Here is a 16909-nt window from a genome sequence, read left to right on the forward strand (position 1 = left end):
AGCTAGCAATAAGCTAAAATGACAGAACTTAGGTTGTGCTTGCAAAATCTATTAGAAGCTTGTTTGTTTTTCTGTAAAACCTGCAAAATATTTAAACATTTGTAGCTCCAGGTAGTGTAAGCACATGACCTTTTTAGAGGATTGTACATACAGAAAGCAGTCCGTATGCCTGAAATGAAACCTTACTTTTGATCTCATTTCTTGCAGAGTCTGCAGCAATCGAGGAGTCGCACTGAGTTCAAGTTCAGAAGTGTTTTACACATGAAATCTACTGGCTCTCTAGGTGTTTCTGCCCTCTCACCATCTCAACAGGTAGAGTGCTTTTGTGCCTGAGCCATGCAGCAAGCGTAGCTGTTCCTGTTGTGGTTGTCCTGTGTCAGTGTGTGGCAAAAGGCACATTGAGGCCTTTGGGTTTCTTCTTTGGGGAAGGTGTCAAGGAGACAATAATGCATGGCAGATCTGTCACAAAAGTACTCTAAGGAAAAGCTTAGTAGTCTTGGTTTCGATTTTTAGCACTCATAGAGTTTAATAGTGATAGAAGAAGGTGTTCTATCATTCCATCAGAGCTTCTGTTCTAAAATGGAGCTAAGCCAGACACATGGGTCCACTTCAGTCAAAGCAGCGTTTTGCTTTGAGTCATTTTCCCCTTAAATTTTAGTTTTTTTCGCTGCAGTGATTTGAGAGGAAATATCTCACTGAATTCTCTGAATGGGAGGTAGATGGTTTGCCACTAGGGAGAAAGGAACTCCCGAAGTATTACTCAATAGAACACAAAATACAGGTCAGCTCCTGTAATAGGATGTTTGGGGCAGGAGTAGACATGGAAAAGTTTTTCTTTATAAGATGGACATAAAAAAGCTGCACTGCCATAGAATTCTAATGCTCACTATTTTTGCTGTAGTTAGAAGTTTCTTTTTGTTTTGGTCTGGTTTGTTTTTAAGGTAGATAGATAACTTTAATTTGTGCTTCACAAAGCAGTTAGTATGTACTCCTTTGATACTAGATCACTGATAAAAATAGAATAATTCCAGAATTATGTATCCCCCCCACGTGTTTTTTTTCTTGCAATAAGAAGTCGTGTTTTGAGCCCGACTTTTTTCTGCCTCTTTTGTGTAACACACATAAATTGCTGTAGACTGATAATGGTAGAAGTTGAATACTACTTGTATAGTAGTTTGGACTTTAGTAATTGAAGCTCCTTCTCGTGTGTTCAGTGATTAACAAAAACATAATGTAGACTGAATTTTGGTATGTCCAATATGTGCAGTACTACCAGACAGGGAAGATGCTCTCTTTGTTGTGGATGACTATGTTTGAGAATGCAGTGAAAACTTGTATATCCAAATGTTTTGAATATAGTTTTAACTTCTCTGATCTGCCTAGTTATAAGAGAATCCATGGTTGTCCTTGTGAACTCAGAGGTCGGAGTGATAGTTTGTGTCCCGTAAGGTTGAGATTTTAACTGGCATCTGAAAAGATTCTACTTCCTAAAAGTATGTTTGATGTAAACTAGTTTGAAAAAGTACAAGGCTTCACAAGGTTCCTGTCAGGAACTTCTTTTTCAGATGAGAAAAACTGTGTAAAAAAGAACAATTGCCTTAGTATATAAAATATGGCCACATGTACTACTGTTACCTGTGCAATTGCAGCACATACCTTTAAATTTGTCACCTCTTGGTCATGTTATTTCATGTTAATAGCTAGCAGTTTGTAATGTTCGGTGTTCTTTTGAATTCACCATTTTAAAGTAGTTGGTATATTAAATAAATTAGTGTAGCATTATAGACTAATGTTGCTGTATGTCCCTGTTTCCTGCTTTCCTAATGCTATAGAGAGACATTTAAGCAGGATTTGAGGTACCTAACTCCTTAATATGAAGACAGTGGCTGCAGTGGCTTTGGAGAAGCCTCAGGATGGGGCTAGTTAACCTTAGACTTTGTGGAGTCTTGAGGAGTAGAGTTAGAGCATCCTCAAGCAGAGATGGCAGCTAGTGGTGGAGCTTGCCATTCTCCAGTTGAAACAGTGCTGAAAACATCTTGCTGAACTTTCAATTTATGTTTTTCATAGGTTATTTGAAAATGGATGAATCAAAACCCACTTCAAACCAAACAACCCAAACACTGTCACCCCCAAACCCAAAAAGGGAGCATAACATGCATAACATATAAAGTTAATGCAGCCATGCTGTTTTAGTAGATTGAGGTGTTGGGTTTTAGATACAGAAATTGTTATACATTTTGTGCAGAATAGGAATGCCAGGACAAGAACTTACCTTCTAGAAGACTGCAAAGCTTGTTTAAAGCATTTGATAGTTAGACCTGTTAGTCAAGGTGAATGATAGTTATTCTCCCATGCGTGGTAGGATATAGAAAAATAAAATAGCTTGTTCAATAATTGTATATAGTACTGCCAATTCTATTTTGGCAGAATATTCTAAAGCTCTTTTTATACTTCTCTCTAGCTTTTGCCCTATTTTTTCCTTACCCTTTTTTTAAACCACCATCACTTAAATCTCTCTCTCACTTAGCTAGAGACCTGGATAAAAGGTGGAAGATTCAAAATACAGCATTCTCTTCTACAACCTCCAAAACGAAAGGGGATTTTGTAGAATGGTTTGCATATATTTGGCTGCTTGTGGGTGGATTTGGATGCTCCTGGGTGTTTAAACCTGTAGTACTCCCCGTGTTTCTCTATTCTACTTCCTTGAACCAGTAATTTGAGAACTTGTTGGCCTGTTTAGTCAAATTTGATAGAGGGAAGAGGCTCAAAGATAGTTGAGCTTTACAGTTTTGCTGAATAAAAGGTGGCTGATTAATATAGGGTTCCAATAGCAGTAATAGTTACTGTGATTTCCTGTCTTACTGGCACCAAAGAATTCATGTTGGGGAGAGTAAGTAAGCAGACTTCAGGTTTAATAATACTAAGTACAGGTCCTTACTACACTTTGTGGTGTAGAAGAAAGTGAGAGCTTTCTTTTGAAAGTGTGGTGACTGAAACACTTATTATGCTATTTTAATGTTTGTATTACAACAGCAACTGAAAATCATGTGGCTGTAGCAGCTGGAATTTTAATCCTTTTAATTATGACATTTTCAAAGCATGTTCTGGCTGATTTGGTCAGCTGACTGTGTAGTATGTACAATAACATCAAGTGATTGCACAGATTCTGAGAGCAGTGATCACCTCACTGGAACGGGATGTATTTTTAGGTTTCTCTGCTAGTAACAGTCAAGTGTGTGTGCTGAAGCATCTCATATGAACTGCCTCTAGTTGCTGACACTACACTATCAGAAAAGGACAGCTGTTTGTTCTTGCTGTAGTCATTGATCTGACACTTCTCACCAAATTGGCAAGGAACACAATGGAGTATAGACACTGTAAATATTATTGGTAAATGTTTGAATGGCGGGTATTTTTTTTCAGGTCAGCAATGACACTTTGCTAGCCCTTTCAATTTTCTGTATCAGGGGAAATGAAAGCACTTTGTTGCCTCCAGCAAGGGTTTTCTTTACCTGACAGTTTTCCTTCACAAGGCAGTGTTTGGGAAGAGGGTGGTGGGTATTGTTCTCTGTGTAGTACCAGTGGTATATAGATTTTGGTTGTTCAGAGGAAAATGATTCATATGTGGATGCCCTTAATGAATCAAAGAGGTGCTAAGTTCTGTGGTTCACAAAGTTAGCTTACAAAATGGAGTGAGTCATGACCATTTGTTGATTAATGAATGTGCTAATTCTGGAGGTCTTGTCCATTTATTTCACCAGTTTGAGTCATTTGGGTTTTTGCCTTTGGACTTAATTTGCAATTTGATACTTGAGTTCTATCAAAAGTCTTAACTAGTTTAAGCAGTCCAGAATTCATGATTGCCCCAAAACAGCTGTTGAGTTTGAAGCCCAGGTATTAAAACTAAAAATGCAGAAAAGCACATTTAATATATATAAAAGGACTTTGTAGTAAGCTATAAATAAAATGTGACATTTTGATTAAATTGAAGTTCTGCAGCAGGTGCTGTGAAGTTAAGGCTTGTGAGCAGGACAGAGAATTTTAATGAGTGTCCTGTTGATGGTCTAAATGATGTCCAAAGAGATTTTAAGTTACGTATTTAGTTAAGGAGCCAAAGGATTTGAATTTTAAAAGAAATGGCAATTAATACCAAACTACTTAGTGACCAATAAAATTCTTATTTATGGAAACTGAGAGAGCAGGTTACTTCAGCTATTTAATTGATTGCGTGTGTAACTGCTGATTTATAAAAACAGTTGCAAGCATCTGTTCTAGAACTAATTTAGCATCTACCTGTTGGTAAAACATGGTATTTTAGTGTCTGCTCTGGCTTTCTTAGACTGTCAGTGATATTTGATGTTTTCACCAGGTTTTGTTTTCTCCTTACACACTTGAATATTTTATTTGCTTGTATGAAATCATTAAGTTTTGATGAATATTATCTTATGTGTGAAAGGAGTCCAGGAGCCTGAGAAAAGCCAGTTATCATCATGCAACTCAGGTTTCACAATCTGACTTGTAAAGACCAAGATAGTGTGTTAGGGAGGAGGATGTTTTACTGTCTAATAGAATGTTCTGTGTAAGCTCACATAGGCTATTTAAAGATAGTATTTAATGATGGTTGACTAATTTAGGGTATGTCTGCACAAATGGTGCAGGCAAACATGAGCTGAGTTTGACTGTGTTCTGAGGTGTCTGTATGTGGGCCAGTTTTGGCCTAGAAGCAGTAGAACGGTGCTGGCAGAGCAGCATGCGCTAGCTAACACGCTGGCCTTCTGCTCCAGAAGTGGCTCGCTTCTGGCCATCTTCAAGTGAGCAGGGTGCACAGCTTTCTGCAAAGTAGGTAAACAATGTTTGGTTTGGGTTTTTTTTAATTTTATTTTAAAACGTAATTATGGGTAACTGGTTAAATTAAGCCTTACTGCTAGCAGTCTGCTTGTTTTATGGGAGCAGGACTGTGTTTAGATACATGAAGCAAGGGCTGAGCTCTGTGAGGACTCTTGCATTATAAACTAGCAATTTTCTCTTTCAGGGCTGTTTCCATTTTATGTTAAGCACTTTAAAATACACACATAACCTGAGAACTCCCTTTTGATCTCTGCTCACTTGTTGACTTGAGGAGAACTAGAGGTCATTCGGTTTCAGTCGTGATGCAAAACTGAAATTTCTCTGGCCTAGCAACAGGTAGGCTGCCATATTTGGCAGGAATTACTTAGGGCTTTGCTGGAAGAACTAAAAATAGAGAAGTCAAATAGTTTTCTCTTGTTCATTCTTTACTGAACATGTTTCAGCTCTTTGCAGTAGATGCTATCTGACTTAATATGCAAGTTTGTTGTGGTTTAAACCCAGCTGGCAGCCAAACACCATGCAGCTGCTTGCTCACCCTTCCCCAGCTGGGGGGTGGGGAAGTAAATTGGAGGGGTAAGGAAAGGTAAGACGACTCATAGATTGAGATAAAACCAATTTAGTAATTGAAATAAAATAAAATAAAAATAATAATGAAAGTAATAATAGAATATACAAATGAGTGATGCACAGTGCTGCTGCTCACCACCTGATGACTGATGCCTAGCCCATTCCTGGCTAGCAATCCCAGAGGAGAAATTGTGAAACCACAATCCCAGAAGAGGAGAGTGAGCGTCCCTGCCAACCCTCATCTGTATGATATGGAATTTTTCATTGGCCAGTTTGGGTCTGTTGCTCAGACTGTGCTCCCTCAGCTTTTTGTGCACCTGCACATGGACAGGACATGGGAAATTGGAAGGTCCTTGATCTCTTAGCAACAGCTGAAAACATCAGTGTATTATCAACATTCTTATCCCAAATCCCATACTGAATCCAAAACACAGCACTATTCTAGCTACTAAGAAGAAAAGCTAGCTCTACCCCAGCCGAAACCAGAACAAAGTTAAAGCAAGTTGTGTGCCAGAAAGGTTTGCTGAAATGTTTAGCAAGTCAGTCAGTCACTGAGTTCAGTGACTGATGCACTTGACGGTTTGTTCGAAACTTACTTGTTACTCAGGATATAAATACTAAGGTATGGTGGGTAAAATTCTGCTGTGTTTTGTCTGCTAAGTTGTAGCACATATGCTTCTTTGTTAGAAGTGTTCAGGAGAGTGGGTGGCTAAAATATTTGAGTTATCCAAATTACGACGGATGGGGGGATGAGGATTGATTGCTACTTAAAGTTGGCATGAATTTCAAAGCATTAAAAGAATACGAGTGAAGTGTCACAGATTTCTATTTAAATACTTTAAATAATTTAAAGTGGAGTGTCTAAAAGACAGTTTTGTTTCCTCTTAGTTTCAGTTTGAACAAAAGGAATAATACTAAGCAGTTGTTTTTTTTTTTTTACAGTTTAGAATATTCTTAAGAAGTTTTAATGTATTAAAACTGAACTGTTTAGCCTGAAGACAATGCGTGAGAGCAGTTGTTAGCCAGAATAAGATAAGGAACCATTTTTATTAATCTCAAATTCTGTAAACATTTTATTTTCCATGAAAGTTGTGGGAGGATGGGGAGTGAGGAAAAGTTGTAACTGTGCAATGTATTTTTGGGACAGTATTTTGAGATTTGGCTCTGTACAAGTCATTCTCTAATATCTCTGAACTGTAATGCTAATGGTATCACTTATGAGAGGGAGTTTGTTAGAGAATAGGGGAGAGTTTGGTCACTTGCGTGGGCCTGCACTCCAGCTAGTGAACAGTTCCAGAGCTTCTCAAAATATGGTACAAAGATGCAAAGTCTACTTTTTTCTTTTCCTTTATACCACAACAAATAATTGATTTCTTTTGTTTATGCCAATAAGTTGTTACAGATTATGCAATAAATTTTATTTGGATTTTTAGTGCTGTTTGGCCTCGTTATGTAAAGTTATTGTGTTACCCTTACGCTTTGAACTGCTGGTATTGTAATCAGGATGGCCATAGGATGCATTAAAAAAATTACCTCTTGTAGGTTGAACTGGAGGTATAGATAGGACTATGTTGCGTAGTAAAGTTTTATGTAAAAGTTTTCAATGAAGTAAAAAGGACTTACTTAATGTATAGTATAATTGCTACCCTTGTGCAACAACTACTAATAAAAATAAGGGAGGAGCTATAGGTGAAGAAAAAAGTGAAGAGTTGTTGTCAAGACTGCTGTCTGTCAGAAGCATGGAGAGGAGCAAATGGGATATGACAGCAGACTGAGATTCACGCTGAGTGCTGCAGTTGCCGTTAAACAGAACTGCATGAAGATTTGAGAAGCTTAGGTGGTAGCAAGCAGCCCAGGGTATAGGTTGCTTGTGTTTAATTCAGAGAACTGGACATGAGGATGAATCTGGCTTCCTTTATCTCCTTACTCTGTAGAGTTGTATGGTTTATGATTTTTAGGTAGTAGGCCATAGTCAGCAATCATGCTTTGTTTTTTATTGAGCCATCTGTTTGCAGTGGGCAAGGGAAAAATGCTGTTCCAGAGGAAAGTGTTATACAACATTTTTACCTAAGTTGCATATGTTATACCTGATGAATAAATGCATAGACTGTGTCTTGAACTCAATACAAATGTCCATCTTTAATTTTCAGGTGAACTATTAAACACCATTTCTTTGTGATAAAATTTCATATACTTGTTCTCTTAAAAAGGCTACTGATCAGTTCACATTGTGTTAATGTATATCTCTCTGTACATGCAGAGGATGCAAAACTGCAAGTAGTAGTAAATGTTAACAATATTGAGTTAATATTTCATGCTTTTGTCTCCTTTCTCTTCACTCAGAATTGTATTTACAGTCATGGAGGAACATCAACAACATCTACACTGTGTGAACTGTGTCAGCCGTCGTTGTATGACCAGACCAGAGCCTGGCATTTCCTGTGATTTGATTGGCTGCCCGTTGGTTTGTGGAGCAGTTTTTCACTCATGTAAAGCTGAGGAACATCGCATGTTATGTCCACTTGAAAGAGTGCCTTGTTTGAATAGTGGCTTTGGATGCCCCTTCATAGTAGCCCGAAATAAAATTGCTGATCACCTAGAAGTTTGTCCTGCAAGTGTGGTATGTTGTACCATGGAGTGGAATAGATGGCCAGTCAGTTACGCAGACCGAAAATCTTATGAAAATCTGAGTAAAGATGTTGATGAAGTGGAGCAGCTAGATATGGCTTTAGCCCTTCAAGACCAACGCATGTTATTAGAATCACTTAAAGTAGCAACTATGATGTCAAAAGCAGGTGATCAAATACCAGAATCCAGAGAGCAAGCCTCTGTCAAATCAAGTGCCCCAGATGCAGTGCATTCAAATGGTTTGATGCCTGTAGATGAAGAGTCCTATGGTGCACTTTATCAAGCTACTGTGGAAACAACGAGGAGTTTAGCTGCTGCTCTGGATATCCTGAACACTGCTACAAGGGACATTAATATGTTAAGTTCAAGGCTCTGCATTTCACCGCATGAAATGAAAGAAGATACTGAGATTAAAGAACAAGCTTCCAACGGCATTATTCAGGACAAAAAGTCTGACCATGAATATCCAGATGAAGATAATGTAGGAGCAGTTGGGGGAATTAACTTTGATAGCCTGAGACAAAATTCACAAATGGAGCAAAATGGTTCTAGTGATATTTGTTATGATGTAGTGCAAACACATGACTTAAATCTAAACCTCAGTAACTCCTCCCTTCTGTGTAATGGCTTTCATGTAGAGAATGAATGTTCAAAGGTGTTGGACCAGAGTGAAGATCTTGGTATATCTAATTCAAAACCATCCAGTGTAGCAAATGGTGAATGTACTACATCTCATGATGATGAAGCATTACAGTCTTGCAGCTCTTTCCCTGTAACAGCACAACTTAAAGAAGTAATATCAGCTGATCACTTAGTTAATGGCAACATTACGCATGTACTACTTCCCCATAATGCTAATGAAGAAGAAATGTTAGAGAGACAAGTGGATCAAGAAAGATTGAGAAACGTAGATGCATTTTCACTTTTACGGCATCGATCATACAAATTCCTTGTTAACCACTATTGGTCTACACCAAAAGAAGACAAAGCTGTTGATACGTCAGATTTGGAAGTAACAGAAGATCCTATGGGTCTTCAGGGTATTGATCTAATCACTGCAGCTCTGCTGTTTTGCCTAGGAGATTCTCCTGGAGGTAGGGGGATATCGGAAAGTCGCGCTGTCGATGTGTATCACGTTGACTTTGGGACCCAAACGTTTTCTCTCCCATCTGCTATATTGGCCACAAATACGATGGTGGGGGAAATAGCTTCAGCTTCTGCGTGTGATCATGCCAACCCACAGCTCTCAAATCCAAGTCCATTCCAGACCCTTGGACTGGATTTGGTATTGGAATATGTGGCTAGATACCAAACAAAACAGCGTTCAATGTTTACATTTGTTTGTGGACAGTTGTTTAGGAGGAATGAATTTTCATCGCATTTTAAGAATGTGCATGGTGACATTCATGCTGGCCTTAATGGCTGGATGGAGCAGAGGTGTCCTTTGGCATATTATGGGTGTACATATTCTCAACGAAGGTTTTGTCCTTCAACACAAGGGGCAAAAATTATTCATGACCGCCACTTACGGTCATTTGGAGTTCAGCCTTGTATATCCACAGTGTTAGTAGAACCAGCAAAAAGCTGCTTAATTGGACTACACAATGACCATCTGAGTAGTCTACCTTTTGAGGTTCTGCAGCACATTGCTAGTTTTCTAGATGGCTTTAGTTTATGTCAACTTTCAAGAGTGTCACGTTTAATGAGAGACGTGTGTGGGAGCTTGCTTCAAGCACGTGGAATGGTGATACTGCTTTGGGAGAAGAGAAAGTACCCAGATGGAAGTTGTTCTTGGCAGATAAAAGAAAAGGTAAGTTACTTCTTATTTTGAAGGTGAAAGGGCAGGTATTAAATTGGTCATGTCTGCTTTTTCCCTTAATCTTTTTCCTGATCGCTATCATTACTACTGGTTTTTGATATAATATCCCTTCAAGAAACAAGTTGTATAGAACAACAATTAGTGAAAATAGCTAGCAGGTTGGTTCTGTCTTCTCTGCACTTGAAGAAGTCCTTCCTGTCTAGTTTTTGTCTGGTTACTGGATGTAAATAAATTAACCTCTGTTCTTCCCAAGATTTTAAAATACTGGATGATTGCTTCATGATTTTCTTTAATGTCAGTATTCTATGAAAGTGGGAAAGTTGCCTATGAAATTTGCTTTTCTTGCCTTTATCCTGTTTACAGTAATTTTAATTTTTTGCTAACCTGTTGAGACTTTATCCATTGCCATGATATTGAGTGCCATAAGTATGTAAATAATTCTTAAAACCTTTGGGTGACCTTCATATAGTACAGTTTTCACCATTTCCCACCAGCCCTTCCAGAACTGCAGAGTATTTGCAGCAGTCATTTGGAATTGCAGAAGTTGATAATTTCAGAAGTGGATTGTTGTGCCTGGTCATGCAATACTTTGTCATTTAACTTCTGATTGCATCTACTTTGTAGATGCAAAAAATATTGCCTGTCTTTTTTCCCAGTGTTCAGAGTTGACTTGGAATCTGTATCAGCCTGGGACTGGCTATAAACAATTCTGTCATGTTGGTTTTTAGTATGATTTATAGTAGTTGCAAAACACTGCCTGAAAGTATTATAGCACAAATATTTAATTTTCTGCTCTGAGTTCAGGTATCTTAAAACATTTTGAGCTTAAGTGCAACTTATTTTCTAGGTTTGGCGCTTCAGTACAGCCTTCTGTACTGTGAATGAGTGGAAGTTTGCTGACATCGTAAGCATGGCTGACCACTTGAAGAAATGTAGCTATAATGCTGTAGAGAGAAGAGAGGAGGCTGTTCCGCTGCCGTGTATGTGTGTAACACGAGAACTCACTAAAGAAGGACGTTCACTGCGCTCTGTTTTGAAACCAGTACTTTAAGTAATGCAACCACTCCAATTGCACATACACTCAAGCACCTGATATAACCTCGGTAATATTATGTGACACTTTATTAATGTACTAAAGATACTTTCTAGCTAAATCTACTCTGTCACTGTGTATATAAGGTTTGAAGTGACATTTATTTTTTATAATACTGTTTAGCTGGAAAGTAATGAAAGTTGCCTTAACGTTTGAAAAATTCAGAACTTGCTGGACAGGGTAGTTTTATCTAACTTATATAATTTAAGAACAAAATCCTAAGGTGTGTTTTCTGCTTCACTGGTGCCCATGTTGCTGTTGACAACATTTCAAAAATGGCCTCTAAATGGTATGTACGTTTAGATACGAAACACTGAATTATAGTGAGAGAGAATCCTGACCAAATGCACTTTCTGTATTTGGTCTACTTTTTTTTAAACAAAATTATAATCCAAATATTTGACAGATAAGGAAGAATTCAAAACTTCATAGTAGACATCTCAAACACGGCTTTTAAGCACGTCTTTTCTCATGAAATCAGTGTTCTAGTGCTCTTCCTAGTTAACAGGTGATCTAGGATCAGCTTTTTTAAAAACTTTTTTTAGGAATGATCTAAGCGAACTCAGATTTACAGCAGCTTAGTTTTTAGTACAACTTTCTTTTGACATGTCAACAATTATTATTTTTCTTCTGAACTATTAACAGTTATTTCACTTCTGGGAGCAAAACTTTTAGAGCTAAAAACATGGAATACTAGTTTTTACTCTCGCACCTACAATGACATCGATATAATATGTTTAAAATGTTTTTCCTTGTCCTGCAGTTGGCTGAGGGTTAAATTGCTTGAGCAGTCAGAAATTCAAAGTATGTGATAAACAGTTAAGAATTTATAATTCAGCTAATGAAAGGGCTTTACTTGTTCTATGGTATTGTGAAATGTATTGTCTCCTTTTCTGTTAATTTGTCTATGAAAATGCTGCTTTGTTGAGGAGCATTTTAAATTACTGGTATGTATAGCAAATGTATCATCTTCATAAGATGAGACATGATTTGTTAATTGCATAAGGCATATCAGAAGTGTATGTTCAACCACATCTGTTAAATGAAAAACTCCCAATTTGCTTCCAGTCTTCCATAATAAAAGATCTTACAAAGCATTTGTGATCGGAGAATACATGCTGTGAAAAATGGCCTGGTATAGCAAAACTGTAATAACTTGAGCTGACTTTCCAACTTGTTTGTATTAATGTTGGTGTCTCTAGCCTGTTGCACTTAGCAACTGTGCCACAAAGCTAAAACAGAAACAGACCAGAGCTTGGAACAAAGACATACAGTATGTATTTCCATTATAGGAAAAAATAAGAGATTAGTAAGGAGGAGATGTTTACAAAAATGGCTAAATTTATTACTCCTAATTTCTGTACTGGGCCATTGTTTATGGCTATTCTGTCTGCAGTTCACAACTTTGGTATCTGTGCATTTTTCATTCTGGGTCTAATCCAGGTAAACATTCACGGCCTTTTTCTATCCAGAGTGCTACAGGTGCCCAGAAAAAATGAAATCTAGTTCTTCAGTGCCATGAGTTGAAATTACAAGAGCTCAAACAGAAGTTCTGCCTGGATCTTCAAACATGTTCTCTTTTTTTTTTTTTTTTTTTTTTTTTTTGAGAGAGAGAGAGAGAGGAAAGGAGTAAACCCTCTACAGAAGTTAGCAATATTTGCAGTAATCCTTGGAAAGGAGAATGTAGATTCATGTACAAACCTGACTATACCAACAGAGTTTTTAGTAGGGATTTTAAGCACAGCTTCCCCCAGCCCCTGTTCTCTGAGTGCATTGAAATGCTTATTACCCCCAAGTTCTTCAGCACAAGGCAGGAGACAGACTTTCATCAGTTCTTCTCTTTTGGTTCTAATGGCTCCTTACTGCAGCTCTCCAGTGTCTAAAAGTAGTGTGACTGGAAGGATCCTGAATATTGAGGAGTTTATGCTTGCATTTATGGCTAAATCTACTTTAAAACATCTGTCTTGGGTTACTGGTATTTTTTTAGTCAGCAATGTGGTGGTTTTGGTACTTGGCATTCTTTGTAACTACCCGGAACCCTCATAAGTATGTTAGGCAGGCCTGTGTCTCAGTCACTTAGGATAAAAGAGGGTGTTCAGTTAGAGGAGCTGAGGTTGGTAGAATCTCACTGTAGCGCAGTGCAGATGTACATCTAAAGTATCTTCAGTTGCTGATTTATTAAAATGAACTTTTTAAGTACTCTGTGTTCTTAATAACACTATTTCTCAATACATGCACTTTTGTTTTCAAATGTAGATCAGGCTTTTTTGTTTAATTAGGTTATTTTTTATGAGAATCCAGAGCTATTAAAATATCAATATTGTAAACAAAATCTGCCTTGTAAACTGCTCCAAATGCAGGAATACAATATCGTTAGGATAAAAACTTGTTTTTTACACTGCTATGCAGTTTGTAAAACATCTCTGGTGTATAGTCAGTCTGTCAAAATGTGGCTTGTTCACATTTGCCCTTGAATTTTAAAAATGTCACATCCCTTTCCTGGTACATCTCCCTTACATCATATATAGACAGCTGTTCCAGTCTTTCTTTTACTTGATACCACATTGCTACTTTGTTTAAAATATTATGTTTTCAATTATTATGCAATATTTTTTTGCAATGTCTGTTGAAATCCTAATAAAACTTTTGGAGTTTCTCTTTTAGTATGATTGTACTCTTTTTAAAGCTTGTCACCAGCCTTCCAGTGTTCAAACATGGTGCTCAATGTCTGCCTGTAGGATTTCAGTAAGTACTCAAAAAAATCAAGTTACATAAAGGAGTCTATGTACAAACATTTAAACATTGCATAATTTGGAAGTGATTAATATGTATTCACATTCACTTCACTGTGAAGATTGGCCATTCCTTTTTAGTCTATACATCCATTTCTGTTGCTTTGGTCTGTTATGCAGCATAGATTTCCTTCCACATAGATTTAACTACGTAACAGTGAAGACTCATATTGTACCTTGTAGGTTTGTTTTAATTGTTTTTTTTCTGAATAATAAATTGGAAATATCTGGTCAGTATGACACACACTTTACTGGTTTGTGAAGAACATTTTCAGTGTATTGTCTCATGAGTAAAGTTTGCTGTAGAAAGTTGTTGATTAAAATGGCATGGAAGCAAAAATTTAGGGTAGTTTTTAGATAATAGTTGTAGTTCAGACTGTTTGTGGAATGGCAAAGCATAGAACTTCGTAATAGAAGACTGCCCAGAAATTGACCTTTTGCCCTATTTGCTAATGTGAGTACGCTAATAGTCTTTACAAATAAAAATGTACCTATACTACATAAATCTTACAATAAATTAATCTAAACTGTGTCAAGTAACATGGTGTGACTCATGGTTTAATTTCAGTCACTGCAGGCTTGTGGCTATTTTACTTTTTGAACAGGCCACATTAGCCTTTTGTTTTTCTCTCTCCATAAGTGGATTAGATATTCCGCTGTGTAAGGACATATTTTTTTGTTTAACTTTCTTGATGCTTGAAGTATTCTAGAGGATTTGCTTGTATGTTTTAGCTGTTTTTTCTGAGAATGCTACTGCCAGAACTATCTTCATAGGTTCTTATCTGCTGAATGTACTTTCTTAAAATGATATTTATGTTCAGTGGAGACTTTGATGCTTGCTGTAGTATGAGAAAGCTGATTTAAATTCTGTTGGTCAGAATGTCTGTTTGGGCATCTTTGATCATCTTCGGATGAGCAAAATGTAGTGGTTGTTTACAGCACTGAGGGAAAATTAGCATTCAAATAGTGTTTATAAAAAGTTATGGCATGTAAAGCAGAGACAGTTTGAAGAATGGGATTCTCATAGTGTGACTGTTCAGCATGTGGTGAATATTGTAACAGTAATCCAAACTGGAGAGGAAAACTGAATGAAGAAGCAGGCTTAAAATAATGAAGGCATCCAGTCCCAGCATAGAGACTCTTCTGAGGGACTCTTTATGAGAGTGCTGAGAGTTTGACTTGTGTGTGGTGATGCTGTGTTTTACTGATGATTATCAGTCTTTCAATGATAGTGGGAGTTACCCTGCTGCTACTTGAGCTCTAACATGCTTTGGTTGTAAACTGTCTCCAAGCACTGCCTGCATTCCTGAATCAAATATTAGTTAAGTTGAATGCAGTCCTTTCTGCTGAATGCAAGGTATGTATTCAGTATAGGTTCTACATGCTGGTGGTGTCAGAGGAGCAAAATAAGATGATTGATAGCATTCACTATAGCTTGCTAATGGCCTCGTAGTTGAGAAAACATTATTAATCATCATTAGATGCACTATGAAATGTGGTAGCAAAAGTCCACACCTCTGCTCTTTTGACAAACCAAATTCTGTGACACATGCAATAATAGGTATGCAGACTGGTTATAGCCTCAGGTAGAAGGCAAATATATATAAAATAAGCATGTGTGATGTTAACTGCAAACTGTAGGGAAAAATCCTAGAATTGGATGAGGTATGAATTCATGTAAGACTGGATTTGTATAATCAGTCAGAAAAATGTGATTTCTGCCTTGGGACTATTTCAGTGTTCTGGTGCTTGGTTTTATCCTAAACTGTGCTGACATTTATTTACTACTTTTAAATCATAGTATGAACGAGCTGCAGAAAAACAGTAGTAGGAGAGGTTGCAGCGACCTTACAAAATTGTTTGACAGTGTCATAATGTAGTAGTGAACTGAGAATTTTACAACATAAAAAAAAGTTGAACACACAAAACAGATGGTAATATATGCTTTTCATTTAAGATTTGCCTTTTTTTTTTCCCCCTAAGATATATTTTCAAGCATGTTACAAAAGAGCTATCTTCAAGCTTATTGTGATTTAAATGGAGACAATTCTGGTAGCAAGATGAAAGTCAGGTTGCATGAGTATGTTCATGTGAACATCGCAGCAAAAGGGTAGGCTGTGAAACAAAACTAATATGATTATGTGACTGGTTAGCAAACGAAGAGACAATGACCTGGCAGGAATATATGTTGGACTTTGTTCAGAAGTGTTAATGTTTGATTGTTACGTGTTGTGTAATCTTCTGAATATTGTGTACTCTAGTATTGTAATCAGATAGTTGTGTTCCACATGTAATTCTGGAGGCCTCTGCAGCAAACAGGAAATAATGTGCCACTTCATGAGATTTGAACCTTTGTTAAGGTAAAATATGACTGCTATGAACTGTGGCAGCTGCTTATGAGCATCAGCTGTCTGGAGTTTCGCGTCATTATGTATTTCAAGAGTAAGGGATGAGTGGATGCCTTGTTGCCTAAGCATGGTGGCTTTACCTCTAAGCAGGAAGGGTTTTATGTGGCATCTCACTGTGCACATAGTTTTTGATATGCAGATAAGTAGGATGTTCTTGCATTAACAATGCAGTAAGACTTAACTTCTCAGCAGATGGGATTGCACGCAACACCAAATTGCTTCTGTGTTTTGTGATAAAACAGGTTCAGTCTAAGTGACCTGTGACTTGGACTTCAGTTAACTGGAGTTGCAACTTGCAGATGTATTTTTCAACTGATGTCATTTTGGATAAACAGAAGCATTTATGTTAAAGGTTAAAAATCAAACAAGCCAACCAGGAAAAAAAAAACACACCAGAAAACCCACCTCAAGGACTAGAAAAATTCTCTGATGGATTTCTCTCCTGTTTCTATATATAAAAAATGTTCATTAATGTTTGTTAGGAAAGCCTAGCAAGTAAATAGAAAACTCAGTTTCTGTATTTTGTTCAAATGAGATCTACTGCATATAGATAAGAAAGTGCATCATTTTAATGTAAAACAAAACCAAAACTCATTTACAAAAGCTGTGTGATTGGCAATGTCACCCTTTTATTGTCCCTTTGATCTTCAAGTGAAGCTTGAATGATACCAGATTTACTAATTTTATCATCCATATGTTTTTTATTCTCTTTGTCTAGTTCAAGTATGTAACTTCTCTAGGTGTTTAATGGGCT

At 37.2% G+C, this 16909-nt stretch overlaps 1 protein-coding gene across 1 annotated transcript; it reads left to right on the forward strand.

Annotated features, from left to right (window-relative positions):
* The first annotated feature begins 207 nt into the window (after nt 1-207).
* On the forward strand, nt 208-13618 carry FBXO30 (F-box protein 30). The gene is made up of 3 exons (XM_026845790.1): nt 208-312; nt 7759-9853; nt 10710-13618. Exons 2-3 carry the CDS (start codon nt 7775-7777, stop codon nt 10911-10913), a joined length of 2283 nt encoding a protein of 760 aa, XP_026701591.1. The 5' UTR covers nt 208-312; nt 7759-7774; the 3' UTR covers nt 10914-13618.
* Nucleotides 13619-16909: the final 3291 nt, after the last annotated feature.

This window comes from Athene cunicularia (genome assembly GCF_003259725.1).
Source record: "Athene cunicularia isolate RWA chromosome 3 unlocalized genomic scaffold, athCun1 chr3_part1, whole genome shotgun sequence".
NCBI lineage: Eukaryota > Metazoa > Chordata > Aves > Strigiformes > Strigidae > Athene > Athene cunicularia.

Excerpts from the sequence above, each read along its gene's own strand:
- FBXO30 (XM_026845790.1), top strand. The coding sequence starts at position 7,775 with ATGGAGGAACATCAACAACATCTACACTGTGTGAACTGTGTCAGCCGT. Across the intron at positions 9,854-10,709 it reads CTTGGCAGATAAAAGAAAAG|GTTTGGCGCTTCAGTACAGC; the intron begins GTAAGTTACTTC and ends CTTATTTTCTAG.